General features: G+C 41.6%; 1 protein-coding gene across 1 annotated transcript; it reads left to right on the forward strand.

The window, feature by feature from the left end:
- The first annotated feature begins 2,485 nt into the window (after positions 1 to 2,485).
- On the forward strand, positions 2,486 to 26,616 carry GPT2 (glutamic--pyruvic transaminase 2). Its single transcript, XM_048958758.1, has 11 exons — positions 2,486 to 3,206; positions 12,191 to 12,280; positions 13,799 to 13,907; positions 16,035 to 16,168; positions 18,078 to 18,321; positions 19,346 to 19,425; positions 19,980 to 20,116; positions 20,801 to 20,975; positions 21,691 to 21,846; positions 23,130 to 23,242; positions 23,906 to 26,616. The coding sequence occupies exons 1-11, from the start codon at positions 2,901 to 2,903 to the stop codon at positions 23,994 to 23,996; spliced, it is 1,635 nt and encodes a 544-aa protein (XP_048814715.1). The 5' UTR covers positions 2,486 to 2,900; the 3' UTR covers positions 23,997 to 26,616.
- Positions 26,617 to 26,743: the final 127 nt, after the last annotated feature.

Here is a 26,743-nt window from a genome sequence, read left to right on the forward strand (position 1 = left end):
GAATTTTTATTCCAAAACTGCAAGTTTATCACGTGCCATTACCTTCCTGAAAGTATCCATATTAAAATAACATACATTTATCATAATTAAAGAAATACACACTTCCATAACCCAAACAACACCTCATATTATGTTGAACACGGAAGGCGTTTTTTCATCCTATTTCTTTACTACTGTGTATGTTTCGACACTTGGGAAATTAATCAAACTATTGAATTTCAAGGCTGTATATATTCATTCAACTGCTTAATTACAAGCATATGCTTTGACTTGTGCAAAATGTATTGTACGACTGCTAGCCTTTTCCCAAGGCTGCAGTGCTAACAAGCAGCATTACAGAATCTGCAAAGAAGGTCCCGCTGGGACTGCCAGCTGGAGGCAGAGCCAGGGCCGCCGGGCAGCAGCACATGCCTTGTCCTCCTTGGGATCAATCACAGATACGGCAGCAGCGCGCACTGGAAACTTTCTGCTTTGCCAGCTCTTTCTGGGGGGCGGATTAGGGGTGGAACAGTGTATGTCAGGAGCAAAGGTTGACTTCTATACTTCCACTAACAAAATTACTGGTTCCAAATCCACTAGACTTAGATTTGTATATGGCAGACAGCATTTTGACCCTGATCCCTGATGAACTCAAACTAGGGTGTCCAGCGAGCCTGTGGATATACAGTGAATAGAAACAACAGTTTTCCAATAATTTATATCAAAATTCAAAATAAGTCAAACACTTCAAGTGGCCCGATTAGATCCTACTACAGAATGCATTCTGTTTTTATGGGTTTTTTGTGTTTGTTTGTTTTTACCTTGACAAGTTTTACTACAGCTTGAAAACTTTTCTTCTGAAGTACATTATCAAACCTGGTGTCAAAGCACCACAACATGGCTTGTTAATTATCAGTCCAAAAGCAACATTCAGGTAACACTCAGCATTCCAGATACACAACTGATGTCAACCGTAAAGGAGCACTGTCAAAATGTATGGGCTCCAAAACGTGATGGTTCAAAAGTTAAAGATTTAAAATGTGGAAAATGAATGAGTGTGGAGGAGATGCAGACTTCAGTGTGCTGAAACAGTCACCGAAGCTGCAGATAAACAAAAATGTCCTTCCTAGAACTTGAGTTCCCGACAGACAGCGCTCTATTGGGTCATTTTGGGTACTGAATACTGGAGAGAGGACACAGAGGGTCAGACCTTTGTTTAGCCTTCACGAGCTGAGCAGTAGACAACAAAAAGCTTTCAGTACAACGTGTACAACCGAAATCATAACAAATGAAATCCCTGAATAAAACAAATGAATTTTCTTTAAAGTAGCACAGAGTAAATAGAAATAGAACAAGAATTAGAGCTAAATGTTTACCGAGCTAAACGCTACAGCAAGCAGAAGCCTATTAGAAAGAGGAAATAGTGAAGACAGGAAAAGAGTCAAGATAGAGTGCCATGGGACAAAATAAAGCCAAACACTGCCAAAGCAGCTTCCTTTTCTTCATCTGCCAGAGGAGTGTACCAAACCATGCAGCACAGAGCACGAGTCCTGAACCATCTAATTAGGTACCTAAAATAGGAAGCTGTTTTCCTCCATTCTCCCAAGTCAGTGGAGAAAGAGAAAGGAAGAGAAAGAAGGTTCTACAGAAATAAATCAGAAATGAGCCCGGTTTGGAGGCCAGGCTCTTCCTCGGGGAGGTAACATGAGGTCATAGGAATATTCCTGAGTGAATGGTCCCTTTTTCCACTCTCTGAGCACAAACAAGGAGCCTCTTCTGGGCACCCAGGAGGGGTGAGCCGGGCCTTCTCCTCCCCACGGATGCCAAGAAGAGAGCATTTACCTCCCCGCCCCCTGAATTGTGCCGCTGCTGTATTGATGGCAGCTCTCCAGCCGCCCGCTCTGAGAGCAGAACTGAACCCGAGAGATAAAAACATTTCCATCATCTGGAAACAATGAAGGCACTGTGAGAGCAGCGGATGATTCCTGCAGGAGGGGAGGACCGGAGCAGCGCAGCAGCGCAGCAGCGCAGCACCGCAGCGAGCGGCGGGAGGGAAGAAGGAAGGGAAGGAGGGAGGGGAGCACCGCCGGCTCCCTCTCGCCCCGGGAGGCCGCATCCCGCAGACTCCCCAACAGGTGCCCGCCCGCAGCCCCCGGCCCGAGCCCCCGCCCGCTCCATCCCCGCACCGACGGGAGCGGCTAAGCGGGGGCCGCGCTGGGCGGCTCGCAGAACCGAGCAGGAAAACAGCCGCAGACAAAGGCGGCGGGGTCCGCCTAAGGAGCCGGGGCTGCGCCGATCCCCCCGCGGGCTCTGCCCCCTCCCGCTCCCCCCGGCATCCCCAGCCGCGGTGCGCGGCGGCAGACAATGCGGAGCGGCGGGCGGGGGCACTGTGGGTGCGGTAGTTCCCTGCCCATCACCTGATGCTGTGGGCAGGCGCAGCCCAGGGCCGCTGGAACTACAAAACCCGCCAGGCTGCGCGACGCCAGCCTGCTGCTGCAATCCCCACCTTGGCGTGCCGCGGGCGGGCACGGCACGGCACGGCACGGCACGGCACGGCACGGCTCGGCTTGGCTCGGCTCAGCTAAGGATGGCTGCAGGCGGGGCTGTGGTGGGGCACTGAGTGCGGGAGCTGCCGGAGGGAAGGGGGCTGTACGGCGCCGCCGCCTGATGCAATGGTGGGACTTATTGCTTCTCCCGCGGCACCGCACGGCTGTGAGATCGCTCGTACCGATCGCGATTAAGTTTGCGGGATCCGGACATGGGAGCATTGAGCGTGTGCATGTAACAGCGCCCGCTGCTCGGCATCTCTCCTGAGCGCGTCTCTCGCTCGCGGGCATCCCGACAGCCGCGGGCTTTGACTGTGCGACACACCGATCTTCGGCGGCGGTGTCATTTCTCCGGGCTGAGCGCCCGTGCCGACCATGCACCGCTTCGTGTCGGCGGCTGGGCGCGCCGCGGGCCGGATGCCGGCGAGCTGCCGGGGCGCCGGGGAAGAGGCGCTGCGCGGCGCGGCGGGGCGGCCCACGCGGGGTACCCGGCTGCCGCCGGAGGGAGCGGTGAGATGGAGCAGCGCTGCCGAGGCCTCCGCCGTGAAGATCAACGAGAAGGCGAGCAGGGAGAAGATCCTGACGCTGGAATCCATGAACCCGCAAGTGAAGGCGGTAGAATACGCCGTGCGGGGCCCCATCGTCCACAAAGCCGGCGAGATCGAGAAGGAGCTGCGGAAGGTGAGGCGGGGGCCGCGGGCGGGGAGGGGCGGGGCGGGGCAGCGCTCCCCGGCCGCCGGCCCTGCCCCCGGGCACTCCTCCGCCACCGCCGCCGCTGATTGGGGCGCCGGGGGGCTCGGCGGGGCTGCGGTCGGCGTGGGGCCGACGTGGCAGGCGGAGGGGCCGCGGGACCGCCCTGTGGGCGCCGCTCCCCGGTTGCGCGGCGCCCCGCCGGGATGCTCGGAACCGAGAGCGGCTTTTCAGCCTCCGCCCGCGGACGCGCCGTCCACGAGGGGAGGATGCGAGAGCGGCCGGAGCGAGGAACCCCCCGCACCCGGCCCTGCCCTCCCCCGGCCCTTCTCGAAGGGGTGGGAGTGGCACGAGAGACTGAAAGCCGCCACCGCCTCCTGTTTGTTCGTGCCGTGGGTTGCGTAAAGCGCATACAGTATCCCCTCATAAAGCGGTATTTACATCTCTTCTGCCACTTTGACCTCTTGATGCAATACCGCGTCCTTTACGTTATCGACCGGGGTTAGTGACCGCCCGCCGGAGCGCTTGGGCTCTCGGTACGGGGCCGCAAGGCTCTGCCTCGACCAGGACGGGCACCTCCGCCCCCCGCCGTCCTCGCGGCTCCGCACGCCCCAACGCCGGGCAGACACAGGAGTCCTGCGCACATCTCCGACGCGGAATTCCCCGGCTTCAGCTGCCCGAGTTGAGGCGCTTGAGGAGCCGCTTCCCAACACGAGCGCCAACGCCCGCTCGTGCCGCCCGATTCTGGGTGGCTGACACTCACAGCAGCCACAAATCCCAGAAGCTCCTGGGCCAAACCAGACCGAACAGAGCATCCAAATCACTCAGTGCTTATGCTGAGCTCTCCAGATCTTTCTCTTAGTCCTTATCTTAAGACATAAATCCAGAGAACAAACAGCAGTTCAGGTGTGGCTTCTTGCTAGCACTGATCACAGCTTCCCCCCCCAGCACAGGGACTGAGCAACGTAGTGCTGCTTTGAGTAAAGCATCAGGCAGAGTTACTTCTTATGATTCCAAATACTATTCCCTATTTTCTCCACTTTAGTAAGCCTTACTAATCTGTAATTGTAGGTATGGCAGGAAGAACATGATAAGTGTATGTTTTGAACAACAGTGCCATAGCAATGCGGAAGGGACTGTTTCATTTCTTCACTCATTGTGTTAGTTGGCTGATCTCATTTTGGAAGGCTGTGCATGCTTCCAGCTCACCATGTATTACATGCATCAACTACTTAAGCTTAACTCAATTATTGGATGCATCTTTTTTAGAATTGGACCATCAGAGTGCTGATGAAGGTTTCATTTCAAAATGTGTTTTGATTTTTGCCACACTACTTGTTTATAAAGGTGTTGCTGCCTTTCCATGGATTCCCTAATGAGATCATCTGCCAGGAACAGGGAACAAAACCTTCCAGAGTTCCCGCTGAGTGTTTGTTTTCATGTTACCAACCATCTCAGAGCAGGAGATATTACTTAACAAAACAAATACAATGTGATCTTCCTAACTCCTCCCCACTCCTCTGCTTCCTTCAATTACAAGCTGAGTCATTGGCAGAGAGAATCATCGCCAGTGCACTTCTTAAAAAATAGAAAGGCAAGTAATTACCAATTGCTTTATTAGAAGTTTGTTACAGCTGCTTTGTGTCTGCTTATGTGGCATTTTCCATTTAAAAGCTTTTTTTTTCCTTGAGGCAGTCCCTGGAATATTATCAATAGCAAACAGTGTTCGTAAACACATGACTACACTCTAAAATGACTAAAGTAAACAAAACCAAGTACCTGTTGGCAAGGAAGGAGGAGAATATTACTGTTGAAGTCAGGACAACATTGACAGAGAGCACTGACCAACCTGAGGAAGCAGCTGAAAGACTTTCTTCTGCATTGCATTACTGGACAACTGCTTTTTTCACCCCTCTCAACCTACGATCACAGAGTGAGCACTGCACCTCTGCCGGAGGAACAAGTGCTGCCTGAAGTAGTGGTTGTCTGAGAGAGGTGATGACCCACAGCATCTCTCAATCTGTGATTACTCTTTACTGCCGAAAGCAAGATCCTGGAGCTGCTCCTCCACTTATGATGGGGGAGGAGCTTTCCATAAGCAGGAAAGCCTGCGCTCCACAGTATGGTGTGGGAGAAAGACGAGGCAGTGGGAAGCAATGGTACCTCCACTTGTAAATCTGCATTTGTCCTATTCTGTAGAAGATGCCTCTAGATATTTTGTTTCTACGTAAACTAAAATCATCTTCAATGCAGGCACTGTCTAATCAGACAATAGAGGCCCCTATGTTTAAAACTTGGGCAATTCAGACTTTATACTTGTGTAATTCATATAGCTTGCTATGCAGACTGCTAAATAGCTACTTGAAGCTGTTTGCACAGTGAAAGCTTTCCTCCTTCAGTTTTGTCCTGTCGACTCACATTCTGAATAGCTGTTCCTCTGTTATTCTTTCTGGTATTTGCTTCTTTTGTATGGTAACCGCAGAGGATTCCAATAGGAGCTTTAACTCCGCAGTGCACATGGAAATAAGGAATAAAACGTTACTTGAGAAGTCCCTGGGCAATTTAAGGGATAGTTCTTAAAAAGAGAAAGCAAGTAAAAAGGAGGCATTAATTTCAGCCTCTTCGTTAATGTGCTCAGGATCAGGCCAGTGTAAGTCTCAGATTAGAATGCATTACTCAAGCAGGATAAGATCCATCGCTCAGGAGCGGAGATGAGGCATCCTGTACTTAGACCTCATGAGTTTTGTTGACCTGTATTGGCTGAAATGGAAAATTAAAGTTTCCATCTAAGTTAAGTCTGTTCAGCTGGAAATCTTTATGCAAAATCTCTTACTCAAATACTTTCCTTTAATATATATATATTTTATAATTTTGAAAAAGCATCGTGCTTCAAAAGTGAAAGACTTATTTCTTCTCCCCTTTGCTGATGGTAATAACCAGCTGATGCTGGCTTACTGATGTGAGACACAGAACTTTCAGCCATTTTCTTGGTGTTGCTGGAAATTTTTACAAAGCAAGCTCAAGCACAGGCATGTTTTACCAAGCGACTATTCTCTCAGTAGAACTCCAACAAGTATGATCTTTTGTCTATCACTTGTTTTTGAGACTTGCTGACAGATGGCCAGCATATCAAGTATTGACTTCAATTACATTTCAGACTAGAAATTTTAGCCTGAGCATGAAGGCCATGCAAGAATAATGTAATCTCAGGACTGAACCCTTCTCTCTACATAATGCGTAATAACAAGCTTTATCTTCAGATAGGCAGCAAACATACAATTTGTTATTTTGCATTAGTGCTAATTTTAACTGACCTTGTTATGGAAAATATCTTCCTATCTCCCTCACTTAAACTCTTCTGTTTACCAATTTCCTGTGTAGGTTTTACATAACTCATTTGATGTCAAGTTAAGTGAGCTTAAACATCCTTACAAAGCACATGCATACCAAATAGCATTTTAGAATCCACAAGTCAACTCATGTAACACTGGAAACTAAACTGGCTTACTGCAAGTCACTACAACATTAGGGCTCTGTTCAAAACACCCAACTTATTTAGACAGAAAGGTAGGGGCAGAGAGGTGGTATGCAGACACATATTGGTAGCATGCAGAAAGTTCTTTCAGATCAGCGGAGGAGGATTTCATATTCTACCACTGAGTCTGGAACTACTTGCATGTTGTGGCAATGTACAGTCTCCAGACACTTCAGTCTGTTCTGTTTTTTGTTTTTAATAAACTAATTTTTCAGGCTTTTAAATTGAATAGAAAGATTTCTGACTCAGAATCCAGCCTTAATTGTAAATGGGAATTGACTGTGTCCCTGTGAGTTCTGGAAAGATAAAACAGTTACGGCGATGACATGCAGAAATACAATTTGACATGCTAAGAAAAGGATGCAAGATGGACTGGTACACCCAGTAACAAAAGGTGCTAAGCTTAAATTACCACCCTGTAATTTCCTGCCTTGAATACGTGACTGTGTACACACCAAGAAAGTATCTCCCAGGCAAGAGCCTGTGACCTGACTAAGGTAGAACTGTTGCTCCTCCTCTGCAGTACACACTGTGTACTAGAGCAAGTCCACAGTAGAACCCATGCTTTTTAATAAGGGGGGAAACTACTGCAGATAAAGAGGAAGATCTTGAGAATATGATTACAAAAACTCTATGTTCAGACACACACAGTCCACAAGATCCACAGTCAAGATTTGATATTTTCAGATATGATATCAAAATTGATTCCAAAATAGTCTTTTTTATTTTCCAATAGGTCTTCAATTTGAGAGGATCCTAGTGTGTAACCTCCTCCTAATAGGCGTTATTTTAGTTATGTTATATACAGCCACATTCAAATCTAGGATTTTACTAACGTAGACAAAATTTCTGAATGCAAATGCACTCTGAACAGTGCAAAAGAGAAAAGCAACATGAGGACAATTCCTGATCTGTAATGTCTGATTCACACCTGCCTGGTAGTGGTCAGCCGTGCTGTTGTTCTCATCCAATTGTAAGGCGCATGCAAGTCACCGCTGCCATTTTAAGGCAAAATCCAAAATTTGCCTTCTCCTTCCCTCCAACAGCAGTCCTTGTCAGCATGAATTACACACACGTAACACAAAGCCTCACTCTGTGGTAAGCAGGTCAGGGTTTTTTCTGCCGTGAGCTGTTTTAATAAATGGATTGGAATGCTAATTCAGACCTTCAAGTCTCTATTAGTTAAGGGCCTCTGGCCAGTGCTTTCTTGGCCCTCTGAGAGCTAAAAAAGCACTTGGCTACTACAGAGTGTATCTAAACTATGCTGAAATGGTTGGTTGTGCCAGCTCCCTTATTTTACAGCTTGTTTGTGCAAGTCACAGCAAAATCAGGATTGGCCTGTGCTAAAGAAAAGGCTTCCACAGTGTGGTGTTATTGCCCGATAACCATCAGGAGGGAGCACAAAGAATTGCCAATGGAAATGAATCAATGAAAAACTGCCCAAAGCAGACAAATTCTGAAATTCTGAAACAGCTGAAGCACCACGTTGCTCTTCTAGGATTAAAAACACCTCACATTTTCACCCTTTCCAGTTCCGTTTTAGCTTAGTTTCAATCAAATTCAAACCACACAAGCCTGTGTTCAGACTGAGGCTTTTCCCCTGAAATCTGCTTAAGACTTGAGCAAACATAGCTGTACATTTGTTTGAGCAATTCTTTGCTCTTTCTGGACACAGTGCTAATCTCACAATTTCCCAGCATTCTTTGATGGCACCATTGTAAAAGGAACCTTTAGGCATGCTAAAACTCCTGCAAGACATACCAGCACTGGCAGTGCTTTGGCTTCTTGCTAGTTGTTTGTGATACTGAATGTTCTGGCATCGTACCACTTCTTTCATCAAATAATTCACTCAACACTCCTTGCATGGTGACTTGCTCCCTGTGAGTTTTTTCTTCATTTTGTATTTTTCTACTTCTAGCTTTGTTTCTTGAGGTCACGGGGATATGTAGGGGAAAAGGAAGCTTCTCCAGATCTGTTTCACTGCACGAAGTCTGCACCAGTTAATTCTGGTTCCTACATGAAAAGCCTTTGTCTCAACATGGTGTGATACTGAGAACACCAATACAGTTAGAATAATCCTGCCTGACCTTCTCTGAGTTCCAGAAGCTTTTCACATAGCCTCCCAGAAAAACTGCAGTTCCTTTAAGAAAAAGAGATTGACAGAAATAACTGAAGGAACTTATTTCTAAAGAGTGTAGAGGAAAGACTCATTTCTTCTTTTTAAAACCTGTCATTATCATAAAGGCAGCAACTGAAAAATATTGAATGTATTTTTACATGCTCTGCTTTACATCTGAATTTGAAAGTGTGAGATGGTTTCTTTAAAAAAAGATGACTACCATAATCAGTCCCCTTGCTAACAATTTCAGTAGAATGGCAGAAGATTGGCTTTGTTCAGAAGATGAAATGTTGTCAGGACAGGGTGAGGAGCCACTGAAGGCAGAAGGTGGTAGCACTGGATGTTTTGTAGGGCTGGAGGCTGGCTTTTCTCCCCGACATGGTTCATACCCTCGTCAGTAGGCATGAGTATCAGACTGGTACTTACTGCTCCACAGTTCGTTATTACAGCTCCTGTTCTGCAAGCTTCACTTTTCCAGATCTCTGCCTGCTTACCCCCACAAGTATAGTTGTAATTGCCAGTTGCAATCCTGCCAAATCCAGCCAAACTGCCTCTACAACACACCTTGAAAGCCTGCTCCTACTAAATTACAAATGAATGCTACATATATAAAAATACATAGATATATAAATATATGTATTACATACGTATATTTGTATACATATGTAAATATACTATACGTATATGTATATATTTATATACAGAGAGAGACTATAGACAGTTTCTGCTCTCCCTGAATGTTCCTGGCTTACCAGGAACTTATATTTTCCCAGCACAGACAGGTTTCTGACATGGCTGAAGACTGTTTAGCCTCCTGCAATAAAATAAACCTTGCCCTAACAAATGTTATGTTTTGTTGCAGCGCTTTTCCTCGTGTTCCACAGCCTGATGTCGAGTTTACCAACATTACATTTGCATCTCCTCATGTATAGATATTAATACAGACTTTGAGAAGTACTTGACAGTAATCTTTTCTGAGATTGCCACGCACACTAGTGCCATCACCATAGATAAACCTTGACTCAAGAGACCTGTGACTAATACCTCTCTGTGTCAAGGCTTCGAGTAGATCTCCACCTTGAACTCATGTGCAGTCATGGACACTGTCTAGACTTCTTTTGATGGCAGCTTCTGATATCCTTGCTTTGAAACTTTGGCTCATTAGCATTCTTCATTAGTTCTTGCTTGTTATCGTTTCCTTTGCCTTCTTTCTGAAATTGCAAAGTAGCAATTCCTCAAGGAGGAATCTAAACAATCTGAATAGCTTCTGATATTCCCTCATTCCATAGAAAGACAAGAAATCAAGTAGTAGAAATATGTGAAGAGAAAAATGTGTAGTCATAATACTTTTTCTCTAGATTTCACTGGAAGAGATATAGTGAGTCTTGAGAAGACAGTTCTAAACAATTGCTGACATTAACTCAGACAGGAAAAGCAAAGGTCCCAGTTATTTAAAAGCATCTCTCTTGTGAAACACACAAAAATAGAAGTAATAGCTCCTGCAGCTGAGGCCAAGAAATACAAATTATTCAATAGGATGACATACATTGAGCAGGTGTGCAGGAGCAGTCCATGCAACCCAGCTGTTCTATCTCCACTAAGATTTTCCAGTAAGATAACTTTCATGTTTTCCTGTTTTCTCCATATCAATCAATTCAGTAGCAAGAGTAGGGTAAGTTTTAAGGAGCAGGTGATGATTATGTTCTTGTAGTTGGAGCTCAAAGGCAGTGATGGCATAAACATTGAGTTTGGCACTAGCAATGATCTGGATGGTATCTGCTATCAGCAATCCCCAACTTATTTCTAACTGTTTGTAATGCTGAGAAATTGCTAAACTCCAGCCTCAAATACCTGTAATGTTTATCAGATATCTCTATTCCTAATTCATTATATAAAATTGAAATGCAACCCTTATTTAGGCACTCATACCAGCAAACATAAAAGCAAATGACATGGCGGGGTCAGTGTATCACTTTCAATTACTTTAAGTGAAACCTTTAAAAAATTCCTGCCAATTTTAAGGCCATGTAAAGTGTTTTAACTGTACTAAATCAGGATCATCTAAGTTCCACCTCCTTGTCTTGATGCCATTTCTAGCTACCTATTTAAATTCTGAAGAAAAATGTAAATGGGATTGGTTATGTAATCCTTGAAGTGGATCTGTAGGGGGAAGAGAAACCACATTATCTAGAATAACCTGTTAGCCACATATGTAGCTGTAGTCTTCCAAATCTTCACAACCTAGGAACTTAGTGGCCAATTCTATCATTTTGGTCATCAGTATCTTTGCATGCCATCCATGGTAGAAAACGAATAACTAGTTAAGCCTTGCCAGCCATATGCAAACCTGTAACTTGCTTTAGGTACATGGGCCAGGAAGGGGCTTTGTGAGCTCAGCCCAAACAGAGCAGGTTGTTGCAAGTGATTCAGTACAGAAAACTAATCAGTATAAACTTGCAGTTTATTAGTCCACGTGAAAATCCTGTAACAGCTTGAAGACTTCCCTACATCTCTCACACTTCAGTTATCTTTCAGATCATCTTTCTTACTTAAATAAACCATATTCTTTTTCTCTCCCAGTCCAGCTCTTTACCTTTTTTCCCGTAACTTTAAGTCCTTTTTTAAAGAGCTGATTGCTATCCAACACTGTTCCACTGCTTTCCCTCTGTTCTCGTGATGCATTCAGTTCCTCACATGAAAAACATCTGCCTGTTCAGATTTCAGAGATTAGGAAGCTTTCCAATACTCATGGTGATTATTTAGCACTTTTGCTGTTTATCATACACAGCCTCACAATTGTGGGCTCCATGGAACAGCTGTAGTGTTGTGGGGTCATAACATAATGCATACTTATTCTAAATATTCAGAAAATAAAGAAGTAACACGTGTATAGGGCAACTCAAAATAGTACTAGATGTCTTAGATTTCTCTTGTTAGTGGATTTTTTAGATGTTATCAAATATTTGTAGTTTCTTGATTGAGCCCTTCCTCCTGCAGGTGTATCAAACAAGATGTTCTATTACTGCTAATTCAAAATGCCTTTCTTTCATCTTTTTCCAGCTCACACATGTAGTTTCCATGCAAACCAATCTCTTATTTGTAGGCAGCAGAAAATGAAAACAAAGAGCAGACTACTAATTGTGTTAGAATGTGTCACAGTCAGCATTTAAGATCTACTGGTAGTACTTAAGAAATGCAGTAAGCTTTACATTAAACTTCTCTTTTCTGAGACTACACACTGTTCAGTTACAGCCAGCCAAAGAACAAGGCTCTATCAGCCGTTTCAACCCTAACAGTACATTGTGAATTATCCCCTTCTAGGGAATCAAAAAACCTTTTACTGAAGTAATTAAAGCCAATATTGGAGATGCACAAGCAATGGGACAGAGGCCAATCACCTTCCTTCGACAGGTAAGACTATTATAACACATTATTCTTGCTTCTTTGATTATGTTATACCTTAGTATCCATTTGACTTATGTATTAGTATGAGTGATTCTTCAGTTGCAATTACAGACAATAGTCTGCCATAACGAGTTACAAATTGTGATTTCAGCCTGAAGTCCTGTAATTTGCTTGCTGTATTTTCTCTTAACACAGTAGCTTTTCTTACTCTTCAGATTATTCCCCATCCATCCTTTCCCCTGCCACTTCTTCATTAGGAACCAGCACATTCATTATCAGCAGTGCACCTCAAAAAAGAAAGTGGCTGCCCTTAAGGAAAAAAGCAAATGCCTGTAAGTGTACTGTCAGGTGAAGAAAGATCTGCATGCAGCTGGGTGCACCCAGTTGCTGATTTTATAGCAGCATGCTGAAAAAAATATCCCAACTATTATGCTATTTAAATGCATATCATTTTAAAACTATTTACATTTTGTTATATTATTTAATAAATGTATTTTTATACTATTTAAATAAATAGCATGCTAGTAAAAATAGCATACTATATATAGTAGTATACTAAAACATCCCTTACTCACACACAAAATCCTGAGCCTATCATAATTCAAATTTAGAGAGTTACAGGCCAAATTGAAGCTGCATGATTCTGGGTATCTACATGCTGAGATGATAAAATTGAGGTATACAACAAACTGCCTACTAACTAGAAAGCCCCAAGCTTCTTTCAAGTTAATTTAGATCCACCAATGTTACTAAATAAAACACTGTGTAAATGTGAAATCCTTTCTCCTCATGACCTATGTGCTCAAGTTTAATTACTTAGTCACCTTCCACCTTGTCACCATAAGATGATAACAGCCTACCCATCTGACAACACGTTAACCTAGAAATGAGAGAGTGAATCAAAGCTGATCTCAAGCAAGGCCTTCAGAGCCTTTACGCCTTACATCTCTCCATAAACTTAGTTCTGTTAGGTTATGTTTCTACTTTTCCTATGTTCCATATCATCACTTTTTTTTTAATTAAATATTTCCACAAATTCTAATTGGTAATGAGTTCTCTTAGGCAAGAATTATCAGAAGACGCTACTGGGATTTAAAATTCTGATTATATTTTTCAGTTCTGCTCTATATCTAAACGCTTTATTTCTTGTCAACCGAGTGGGCTAATAATACAAAAAGAGTGGAGGACAGATCTATTTAGAGACTTCCCCTTCTGTATAATTAACTGTTTTACTGTGTTTGCACTACGCATAGCTCACTTGGACTCCAGTGTTTACCAGTCTTAATACAAATAGTTAACAACTCTATAACTGCTTTTATCAGCAGAACTTGGAACCTGATAAAAATCTCTTCACTCCTGCAAGCACTACCTTTAAAGAAACAACTGCAAACCCTTCATCAATAACCTTTGTTTTAAATTACCTGCTATTTGTGATCCTCCTGCCCAAGGAAAGTTCACAGAAACATTACCAACTTGAAATAACCGTTGAGCAGTGGCCAATTTACAGCTTTCTTGGCACTCTAGGTAGTGGCACTGTGCACATACCCAAACCTGTTGGACAGCCCAAGTTTTCCAGAAGATGCAAAAAAGCGAGCGAGACGGATCTTGCAGGGTTGTGGAGGTAACAGCTTAGGTAAGCATCCGTTCCAGTTGCTCCTACGTGCAACAGAATCAACTAAAGCAGTTTCAATACGTGTAGTGCTGAAATATCCTCATCTTGGTTTATATGATAACAAGTCCAATGGAGATGGCCTAGGTCAAAGCTGTAGGGGGAGAATTCATAGTGTGGCTCACAGGAAAAGTAAAACATAAAATACAGTTACCAAAATTGAGAAGTTGCTCTTAACTCCACAAATCCTTTCCTAGCTTATTTCCAAACACTTCAGCAACCCCGTGCCAACTGCCATGTAAGAGTTGCTAGGGACACATTCAAATTTTTCCTCAATCTTTTTCTTGTAGTGATTTTCAAATTTAGGGACATAATAGGAGTTCTCAGAATGCTGAGCCTCAGTCCTGTGCGTCTGGAGTGACTGAAAGAAATTGGCTTTGTATAATATTTCAGAAATACACGTAAAACCACTTTTTTTTAAATCAGATCATCACATACTTCAAATAATTTGCATTAGCTTAGTAGGCACGGGGGAAGTAGGCCTAAAATATTTGCAACATTCAAATGCAATGATCATTGAGAATATGTTTTTAATACAAGCTCTGTAAATATGTAAATGCAGTGTACACAATATTTTTCCTGATACAATATGTATTGAGAACAACTTCCTGTCTAAATTCCTGAAAACCAAGAACTGCATATATTATTGATCTGCTCTACTGGTTTGTACCTGCTCACCATACTGATCTGCTCTACTGGTTTGTGCCTGCTCTCTATCTATCTCTGGATCATATATCAGCCCTCACTCTTGGCCATGGTTGCTCATCAGCCTCTATTCAGCACTCCAGAAGCACATGGCCTGGGGTGAATGCATGTGCAGAGTCCCAGACTATGTATGAAGCTTCAGACGTCCTCAACTTCTGTTGTGTCAAAAGAATCCCAGAGTATTTGAACATGTTGTTTTTTGGGATTTTTTTTTTTTTAATATACTTTGTATCTTACAGTACAAACTAATGCATTCCAGTCAAAGATATCAACCAAGTACAATTAACCATAGACCTCAAAATTGAATTTCTGTCTATCCCTACTGAGCTATGGGACAGAGCCCTTCGAAAAGCACAAAACAGAATGACAGCTTAGGTTTGTTGTCTTACAATAACAGGAGCTTCCTAGCTGTGGTGGAATACCTTTGTATAAACCTAATGCAACTTTACTGCGAAAATAAATTTTTAGGACATCAGAGAACTCTGTGCCTGAACTGCCACTTTGTGCAGTGCAATTGCACAGCCCCTGCAAAGGCTGTCTTTCTAAATTACATTGCTACAGAAGAATTATTAGGCTGACTACTAGCATATAACTGAGCTAAGAGAGTGAAGTCAGGTGCAATTATTTCACTCCACCCAACAAGCAGAGAAGATTCTACAGCTTCATGACAGTGTTCTAAATTACGTGTACACTTGTCATTTCATCGTTCATCAGTCCTCAACTAAGCTTGGTCTCATCTTCACTTGTGTTGCACATGTCAGCACACAGGCATCTAAAAATCTGACTTAATTTAGGATTGTTAGTTGTGTCCTGTAAACTTCATGCAAACCTGGCAGACTGGGGTGACACTAGAAGTCTCTCTACAGGTAACTTCTACCTCCACAGGGAGGGAGAGAGAAGCAGTTTAGGATGTTCTCAGACTGTGGGAAGAAATGGCATTATATTATTTTCATATTGCAAACAAGTCTTATTTTTGTCATGGATTTTTAAAAAGTTGTTTTTTTCCTATCTCTGTTCCTTGTTTCTACTACTTACATAGTCACTGATTGACCTTTCAGCATAATGAAAGCAACTGGGAGAATGTCAGAATGGGATTGCTGACCCAATTTGCAAAGCATCCATTACAGCCTACTTTTTAATCAATCCAGTATACTATTTTTATATGTTAGTGATTCTTATTGTATTTTTCTAGACTCAAATGAATTACTTTGCTAAATGAACAACCCAACTTCCTTTCCCACTCCTTGGAAAGAAAATGAAATCCCAGAGACTCAGAACTCTCATACACAAAAACTACTTTGTACACTACTAGTTCAGGAGTTTTGCTAGCAAACAGCAGAGTAATAGTCAGTGCACCTAATTCTTATCTCATGCTGTTTCCCACAGGAGCTTACACTGCCAGCCAAGGTATAAATTGCATCCGTGAAGATGTCGCTTCATATATTGAAAGAAGAGATGGAGGAGTTCCTGCAGATCCAGACAACATATATCTTACCACTGGGGCAAGTGATGGTATTACTGTGAGTGTCAAAATTCAAGCTGTTTCTTCTTGCTATAAGCTACAATTAATTAGCTACCTTCAGAAATACAGATCTCTGTTGAACATCTGGTCTGACACCTAGGAGTTTGATCAAACAGATGCTGTAGTAAAATTAAGTAGATAATCAGAACATCAATTACGTGGACTTAAGGTGCCAGCTAAGGAATAGACCCATGGAAACACTGTCTCTAAATTTATAATGACCAGTACCCCTTGCATAGATAGCATAAGCTATGTACATGTCTAAGTACAAACTAGGTGAGGCAGCCCATTCAGACTAAATAGTGGTGCCCCTGGTAGTCGTGATGCATAAGAACTGAAGGTTAGCAGGTATGAATCCACGACAAAGAGGGGAGAAGTCTCAGGAGCATTTCTCCCTAGCAAACTCCGCTAGTGCATATTAATGCCTGTGAAAACCTCAAAGACCATTTTCAATAACCAACTTGTTTGGGAGAAGCATTAGGTTTTGGCTTTGACCAAGCTAGTCCTCAGTTAAAAGAAGAGAACCATCTCTATTGGGCTTTTGCATTACAGGGACATGGTTACTGATACTGTAACAACCAAAAGTTGTTTACCTTTTTTTTTTCTTTTTTTTTTTTTTAAAGGCAGCCTAATAATAATAAGGTGGCTTTTTTTAATGACACCTTGTGGCAAAGTTCAGAATGACAGAATTGTGACATAACAGTTCTCCAGATATCGTTAATGACTTGGCTTTCCAGAGTTTCTGATGCCAAGGGTTGTATTGGCAGCTTGTCAGGAACATCAGCATAGCATATCAAATCTGTATCATGCTTATTTCACTCTGCCATTAGCAGAGTGTCAGCAGTTACAATGAGTCTCATTATTTGGTACTTCCAAGGACAGAACAACTACTGTTTCATCACTTAAGGGGCAAAGTGTGCCAAATAATTTGTTTTTAGATTTGCATTTCATTCTAATGACACTTTCTGGTTGTTCAGTATTTTTCAACTAGTGGCGGGTACAGAATGATGTTAATTATAAATCATTCATCTAACAGCTGAGTTAAAATGTGATGAGAAGCACAGAAAGGCAGATTTTATGCATGAGAAATTTCAAGGGTACTGTTGTCAGCTATTTTTTGTTTTACACTCTTATTACACATTGATAAAGATTGCACCTGTACTTCAGAGCTCTCCCTAGATTAAAAAAGGCAAGAAATCTCTCCACTTGTCAGAAATGCATTATTTTATCTCATTAACACATAAAAAGCCCCATTACAATCAGAAAAATTAACGCTGTGAACAGGGGGGGTATAGGAATGTAACAGGAAAGGGACCAGCATAGATATACTGATATTTCAAAGGAAAGGTGCTCCCCTGTCCCCAGAGATCCAGATTCACAGGAAAGACTCCACAAGAGAGGGATCTCCAACCAGAGATCCTGCCCTGGGGGCAGTCAGCCCAGAGGAAAACCTCTGTGTGTCCCAGCAATAACTTCTGATGTTATTTCTTGGCCTGCTGCAATCACTGGTGCAGTATGTGGAAGGCAGAGCAACAACTAGCTGAGGCTTCCTTCGTTCTAATTGTGAACGGGTGCTACAGAAAAATCATGATCTTGATGTTCCTCTTTTCAACTTTTCCTAGAGCTCAGAATTTCTGATCAGAACTTTTCCCAAGATTTTGAAGTTGACCAGACATTTAGCAGTGATGTGCAGAGGAATACTGTGAAGCTCAGTTAGACCAGCCTCTTTCAGATAGTAACTTAAATATTCAAGAAAATGACTGCCGGCTTCTAGAATAGAAATCTACCTTAGCTCTACATCTTTTCAAGAGAAAGATCAGTAACTTATTCTAGAGAATACTATTAATTCTGACATATGAGTTGTTTTTGTTGTTTGTTTTTTGTTTTTTTTTTTACTTTTTCCCCAGTCAATTTTGAAGATCCTGGTCTCAGGAGGTGGAAAATCCCGAACAGGAGTGATGATCCCTATACCACAGTATCCCTTGTATTCAGCACTCATATCTGAATTAGATGCCATCCAGGTGAACTACTACTTGGATGAAGAAAACTGCTGGTCTCTAAATGTAAATGAACTTCGGCGCTCTTTGAATGAAGCCAAGGCATATTGCAACCCAAAAGTGCTCTGCATCATCAACCCGGGAAATCCCACCGGTCTGTAGCACCTCTGTTGAAAAGATGTTTAAGATCCATTTACTTTTTTTTATATTTGACATTGCAGGCCCATCCAAAATACATGCCAATGTGTAAAGCTGAATTCTAGACATCAGTGCTTCAAGTCGGATAGCACATCATAATTTTAGAAACTTGTTTTCAGTGTCATGGAACTCCAGGAATTTGGGGAGAGAGGAAGGAGCAGATTCACTTCACTGGATCACATCTGAAGCCACTGCCTCCACTGAAATTTGTGCACTCGTAGAATGACTTTCAATTGCTTTTGGTCCTTACCAAAAATCTTCTCTCTACACGACAATGGCAATGGCTACAGATACACACTGAACTGAATGACAACCAGTGTTTCCATTGGAAGAATTTATTTCTTTGTGTAGTTGATGTTGCTTAGTGAGAAACTAGCTCCCTTTTAATGGCTTGGGGACGGAAGATAACAAAAACAATTCAAGTGGGTGTAAGCAGGCATAAGCTTTTTTCCTGCTGCTTGTCAGCTGACTGCAGCAAAAAATCTTTGTGTATATATCCACAGCTCACTGCACTTGTGAAGAAAATTGGCTCAAGTCAATACATCATACTTGAGTTAGGAAGGCACAATGTCAATTAGCATGGCTTGGGTCACAAACAGGAACAGAATAATTGAACTCCCTGTAGTTATCTGTCAAAGTTATGCTTAAATAACATTGTGAAATAGCCTGTTTTTGCTTAATCATTAAGCATGGGAGGATTTTAAAAGATCATTTATACAAAGACTACTCTTAATTATTGCATGATTAATGTACCTCACACTTCCTTTGCTTGAGGTGTACTAAATTACCTTGAACCATATCCCCTCCAATTATGTTTCTTAATTTCACACTTACTGAATTGTGCTCTAAATTGAATAGCTCTTTTTTGAGACAGAGGGATATTTCATTGAAAAGTTAGTTGTCAAACTAGGTCTGGGCTGAACGATTTGTCTGTGTGCTCCACTAACTTTATTTTTCTTGATCTGAAAATCTAACTGTAGGACAGGTACAAAGCAGGAAGTGCATTGAAGATGTGATACACTTTGCTTGGGAAGAGAAACTTTTTCTTCTGGCTGATGAGGTAATGGAATATCCTGTTTTCTCAAATGCAAAGCTAAAAGTAAGCAGATTAAATCAAATTTTGTCCCACATGTGGCATTGTGCTTTTTAAGTACAGAGGACAGAGTCTCTGTCATCACATTAAGACACAGACGAACACACAAGATTATTAATATGAGATGATTAGTAAGAGGTAGCTTGATCTGGATTTGAGGTAAAGCATAGGAGACACAAGCAGGAAAATTAAGGAAGAAACTTTGCAAGAGCTGACCTAAAAATCTATGTGATATTCAGACCACTTGAAATGAAATAAAGAATAAAAATCAATCTAAACATACAAGTCAAGGCTAAATTATATACAGAGTTGGCTGTTTTTCCGAAGGCTGAATTATTAAGGCCACATGAGATAAAACATATAATTACAGTAACAACCATTTAATAAAGAACCTTGTGTCTCCTAAAGGCTTCAGTTACAAGTGTTAGAACTGTTTCTTCTGTGCACACCTGGCTCTCTAAAAGGCCATTTTTATCCTCAGCTGGGGGAACAGGGTACATTAATGTCTTCTGACTGTTCAGGTTTACCAGGACAATGTGTACTCTGAAGGATGCCAGTTTCATTCCTTCAAAAAGATTCTGTACGAGATGGGACCTGAGTACTCCAACAACGTTGAGCTGGCCTCTTTCCATTCCACCTCTAAGGGATATATGGGCGAGTAAGTCTGCTTTAATTTCTTTATTTCATGTTCTCCTGTTAATCTGATTGCACAGGAATTTCACATCAGAAACCTGAAGGTATCTTTTTCTGATTTTAACTAAAAACTGTTACAAAAAAGAAAGCAAACATTTAAAGCACTGAGTGATGAATTAGCTCAGTGGTTTCAATGTATTGAATAGCACAATGTTATGAGCATGTTTATTTCAGACACCTCATGCCTCAGTTCCACAAAGCTGCAGTCCTACAGTCCTAAGCCAGAGCTGTGAGAAAGGCAAACATGGGAAAAGCTCAAGCTCAAGAATCACTAGGACATTTAATATTACGGGGGTTTGGTTGTTTTGGAGAGGAAGAGATCTAAGAAAAAGATTTTTTTCTATTAAATGAATGCTGCTACAACCATATGATCCTGTTGTGAAGAAGAAACAGTCCATGTTAATAGTTAACTTGCCCAACAGGGAAGCTGCTTGTACCTGTTTTCTTTGTATGGTATACTAGGACTTAATGGCACAGTGTTCACTTCCATCATAAAACGACCAGTAAAGCAGCTGTCTCAGCAACCTCTACGTTACATATTGCAAAGATCTTCATTAACCATCGTTCTACTTCTGCAATTCTTTTCATTGCTTTTCCAGTATTTATACACTTGCAGCTAACTGATCTCTTCTGTTTGCTCCAATCATAGATGTGGCTACAGAGGAGGTTATATGGAGGTCCTTAACTTGCATCCAGACATTAAAGGACAGCTTGTTAAGCTGCTTTCTGTTCGCCTTTGTCCTCCAGTCTCAGGACAAGCAGCAATGGATATTGTAGTGAATCCTCCAGTACCTGGAGAAGAGTCTTATTCACAGTTCATAAAGGTCAGCAATAACATGCTTATTCTTTCTGCACTGGCTTAGAACCATGTAGGCTTTTTATACTAACTAAATATGTCTGCCTTTAAAGATACGTTCTGTTCTTTTTAGGGTTTCTTTGTTTAGGAGCCAAAACAAACTGAGAAGGCATTACCAAATCAGCTTTCTTGCTGATAAGTTCAACTTTTCTGCTGTTAAGCATGACAAAAGAACTAATAAATAATATTTGCTTGTACTAACATCTAAAGAGAAACAGAAATTCAAATACAGTTATAAATTCAGCCTTGTTCCTTGCTATCCAGTACCTCCGAATATGAACAATATGGCATTGTGTGTTAAAGCATATATATACAGTTTTTCACTTCTGAAATTGAATCTGGCTTAAGAAATTGCAGCACTGAGTCAGACCAAAGGTTTGTTAATGTGGTCCCTAAAAATAGCCAAGAATGGATGCTCAGAAGGAAGAATGTAAGAACAGGGCATGCTGATAAACTTCTGTAGGTTCCTGTCTGCCTACACCTGGTATTGCATCCTGCTAATGCCTTTATGCATTGCTGTCTGTAACCAAAAGGATGAATGTAGTATCATCATTTGTTCTAAAAGTTCAGCAAAGTCCTTGGAGTGCTTAATTCTGGGTGGGATTCTTGTGGCATCATCATTATCTCTGGCACTTTTATTGCTTTATCAGATATGTCAAACTGGACACTTTCCTTTTATACAGGAAAAGGAGTCTGTTTTGAACAATCTTGCCAAAAAAGCCAAACTGGCAGAAGACATGTTCAACAAGGTTCCAGGAGTTCACTGCAATCCACTTCAGGGTGCTTTGTATGCTTTCCCACGGATCTTTATGCCTTCCAAAGCCATTGAGGAAGCAAAGGTCAGTCATCATTTATTCCCAATCCATTTTAACCTTTATGCTTTTGTGCCTGCCAGTTAGAGTGGATCACAGAATCACAAAATGGTTTGGGTTGGAAGTAACCTTTAAGATCATCTAGTTCCAAATACCTGTTATGGGCAGGACACCTCCCTCTAGACCAGGCTGCTCAAAGCCCCATCCAGCCTGGCCTCAGATGCCTCCAGGTGAGAGCATCCACAGCCTCACTGGGCAACCTGTGTCTCACCACTCTCACAGTAAAGAATTTCTTCCTACCTAATACCTGGCGTTAATCTATCCTTGTCTCAATCTACCCTCTATCTAGTCTAAATCTACCCTACTTCTAATGATGAACTTCTATTCCAGAGGTAGAGAAAGCCCACTAGTCACAGAAGTGGTACTTCACCGACTACATATGATTTAAAATACAACATGGCCTTTACTTTAGGTGAGGGAAGTAAGCAAAGCACTCGTTAGGCTTCCAAGTTGAGAGTGCTACCATGTGTTAAATGGATTAAGCTGTAGGATAGAGACGTACGTGGACGTAGGTAGGCCAAGATGTGTGGCTGAGACTGAGATGGGCTGTGCACTACTGACTCTGCAGAAGCCACAGTGAGCAAGGATGAGATAAAGGCAGGGAGATCTCCTTTCAGATTTTAGTTCTGCACAATACTTTTTCTCATAGGTCAGTAAGCTCAGTGACAAGTCTTTTTGTTCCTAGCTGGAGCTCTGTTATCCAATATGTAATACTCATTTTTTTTCAAGGGAATTGTAAGTACATAGGCGAGGACAAAAATGGGGCTCCTTTCCTGCTCGTTCTGTGACAAGGTGTACAATTGTATGCACTTAAGAACTTGGATGGTATTAATCAGGAGACTTTCTAGTCAGCAGATAACATAAGGGAAAAAATAGAAACTGCTAACAAAAGTGGAACACACAGCTCAAATTAATTTCATCTTGCCAGATATGGCTTAGATTTCTCTAAGTACAATTTTGTGACTTTTGACCAAAAGTTACAAACCATTCGAGGAGTAAAACAAAAACATGTAGAACCTTTCTTTTGAAGCAAATATTTGGTGTAGGTTCTTCATCCTCGCTCCTCCACAAACTACTGTTACTTAATTCACAGCATGAATTGTACAACTAGGAATTGTTCTTCATCTATTTAGTAAACAGAACAAGAAACCAATAATGCAAGACAAGGTTTCAGGAAAAAAAAGCAGTTGTGAAATTATATGTCTTTGGGATATTTTGACTTTGTTATTCCAACGCATCGATTCCCTCAGGCGCATAAGATGGCACCTGACATGTTCTATTGCATGAAACTTCTGGAAGAGACTGGAATCTGTGTTGTACCTGGAAGTGGATTCGGCCAAAGAGAAGGAACATATCATTTCAGGTACAGTTTCTGTTTGATCAATGAAATGAACTGTAATAAGCTAAGTACTACCCCAGTACTTTCTTTTCTGATTAGACATAAGGGCTTGCATTTAAAGTCATACAGTCTCACTTTCTGCTGGGGCAAAGACCTGCTCTTCTATCTTCTCCTTCTGATTCAGGTGTTCTCCCAGCTTGCTGACATAGTTTTATTCTATTTTTATACACTGGCACTTGAATTGCCTTCTCTGCAAATAGTAATTATAGCTTATGCTGTGAAGTTGGCTAGGGTGTTTATAACACTGCCCTGCCTTCTTCTGGGAATTAAACAGCATTTCCTTAGTCAAGTATCTACAGTATCTTTCCCTACCAATCTGCTCCTTACACATGCTTAATTACTTCTAGTTAACTGAAACAAGAAATAGGACTAAATCCTTCAATACCAAAACTGTGAACATAAACTCCACTGCTTGCTCTTGCTTCCAACAAATAGCATTTTATTACAGCCAAGCCACTAACAGGTGGAATTCAGCATGGAATTTGGTCTTGTTTGGTCTGAAGCGATGAGGGAACCTTTAGCTACAGCAGTTCTGCTGGCTGTGTCACATCTGTGAAGTGATCGCATTACTTTGCTTTGAAAATAAGGTGCTTTTTAAAAATTCTTTTTCTAAATACTATTTTTCAGAATGACCATTCTTCCTCAAATAGACAAGCTGAAGATCCTAATGGAGAAAATGAAAGACTTCCACATAAAGTTTCTTGAAAAATATGCATGAAACTGCTGCGGCTTTTTCCTCCATCTCCTCCCCTTCGAGGTGAATGCCGAAAGTGAACAAAGATGTGCTAAGAATGTGCTGTTCATCTAATTAACCTAAATTCATAATAGATAGAATCTATTTCAGATACAGCTACAACTCGGTTGAATTTAATGTCTGGTAATATGCAACATTGTTACACCAACTTCCGGTTTTTTTAAGGGCAAGGGGAAAATGTGAAGAAAGCAATGGAAGAAAAGAGTCAGTGAATGATTTTGTGCCTTGGTTGGAAGTGATGTTCTGGAACTTTTGACTCACTAGGTTGGGGAAGGAGTTGGTCATGAAATCTACTGCTGTTATTTGTTCTTAGTTTGTTTGTCTCAAGACAGAAATACTCAGAACAATTGTTTAGATTGGAACTAGGAACATGATTTCCTTTTTCAAACTCAGCAAAAATTCAGAAACCTGCTACAAGGGACTAGTGTGCCGGGCTGTGGTTCTTTTAAGTATGGAGTGTTCTCTGAATCTGACTAAACACATAAGTACAACATGCTTATTAAAAGAAAATCACTGGCAGATGTGTGTAGATACCTTTGAACTTCTGTTATAAAGAAATTCTGCCATCACAGCATAATCTGAGCAGAATACACAGTTATGATCAAAGGGATGAAGGTGTCCAATCAAACCCTATTTTTGTAAAATTGGAACATAATGAGGAGTATTACCTTCTTGTTCATATGCTGTTGGACACACTAACCCGGCATAAGATAAGAGCAGTTGAATGCTTATTCTTATAACAACTCCACAAGACTCTTTAATTCACTTATTTTATATACATGCAACATAATAAGCTACTGTCTCAAAGCACCTATGAGTACTGTGAATGCTTTCAAAGAAGGTAAAATAAAACGCTACTTTATAAAGAACTGCTTTATCTATAGAGAACATTTGTTCGAAGCCACATCATTAGAAGAGCCATTAGCTGGCTAAAACACAGCCAGCTAAGTCAAGGACTAACAAACGTTGTGATCAGAAGAAATGTTTGGGGGTGGTTTCTAATGAAAGAAAAGGTACTTAGAGGGAAATGTCTTGCACACCTAGCAAAAAGCTAACTACAGTACAGCTCATGTTAAATCTTCCACAGTCATACTGCGGGCTGACTGAGTCTGAGTTCTTATTAAAACCCAGCTAAAGCAGGTCACTATCTAGGAGAAAAGTGGTATTACTGCACTAATCTATGCTAGTTCCACTGAACAGAGGAAGAAGGCTTCAGTTTGTCCAGACTGGAAGCTGGACACCTCTGGCCAAGAAATGTATTCCAGTATTCAGCCAGGAAAGCATTACAGTCTGTCAGGCTTAAGCTCAGCATTTTACAAAGTTAATTTATCAGTATCTCATTTCATCTAGTCATTATTATTTAGAGTAAATTCATTTTAATGCCTAATAGCACTTTGTTAGGCTGCCTTTAGAGCTGCTTCAGCACCCTGTGCTGATCCAGGATATAAAGCCAAGGGCTAAAAAAGCACTGCATGGATAAAGGATGTGCCAATCTTTTATGTGCGCAAGGTGTTGCGAATACCTGTCCTTCCAGCAGCAGCTACCAGGCTGTGATGTGCACTGGCAGCTGCTGTCCTTCTCACTGGTTCTCACAAAAGCCTGCAAGGAAGAACTTGGTACTTCTCAATCATTTGCCAGTGATTACAAGTTCATAAAGGAAAACTGCATGTGCTACACAAAGAGGCTGGAGTTAAAAAAACAACACTATATGAAAATAAAAAATAAAAGTAAAAAATTTTCTCTTATCTATAGAGAAATGGATTTCTGGAAGGAAAGCAGACTGGGAATGGATATGTTGCTACTATCCATTGATAAATGCAGCCTTTTACCCATTAGCACTCTCCATTTGGCATCTTTAATATGCAGTAATAAGTCAAATTTAGAAGGCAAAACTGTAGTAAGTGGATGGAATGTTGATTTAAAAATAAGACAAGCAGCGCTTTCCTATTCTATAAATGTGTCTAAATCAGATCTATCTGGCTTCGAACTTGCAATGTGGTGTAGATTGAAGCTAGGATCTAACAATCGGAGTTAGAAGATCTTTTATATTTTTGTAACTATAGATTTTTTCATAGGGTAGCATTTGTAATCTAAGAATTCAATAGATTTTATATTTGCCTTTGCACCCGATGCTTCTGGAAAAGTGTAAAGGTTTACAAGTTTCTAATGATACTTTACAGGTGTCAAAGGCTTTTTGTTTTATGCCAGGACAGCAATTCTTACACTTTTAAATCAAAATAGAATGGCATAAACAGTTTTTTCTAAACATTCTCTTATGGTGCCTTTTGTGTTTCCGACATTAGCAGGGATGACACTTTGCATCTCATACAGAAGGGCAGTGATCTCTGCTGCCCATCCGCAATGTCTGTGTGTACCGTGATGAGCTGAATGTGCATTTTCGTGGATTAATCCCGTAAAGCTGAAAAAGGAGGTTTATTTTCGATGTCTTTTAAACATTTGATTAATAACAGACAATCCTTACTTTGGAATGCATGCTTCTAGGCTTGATTTTCTTACAGGTGCTCCTTATAATGGTACTTCAATGTATGAAACTTCCAAATAATAAAGCGCATATTAAACTAAAGAGCGGCTGTTCTCCGTGTCCCGCCTCACTGACACAACGCTGCAAGGCTCGCCACGAGGCGCCGCACCTCACGACGAAAGCGGTCCTCAACGACAGCCGTGGTTCAGCGCACGCACTCGTGCCGCTC

This window comes from Lagopus muta, chromosome 12, assembly GCF_023343835.1.
Source record: "Lagopus muta isolate bLagMut1 chromosome 12, bLagMut1 primary, whole genome shotgun sequence".
Taxonomy (NCBI): domain Eukaryota; kingdom Metazoa; phylum Chordata; class Aves; order Galliformes; family Phasianidae; genus Lagopus; species Lagopus muta.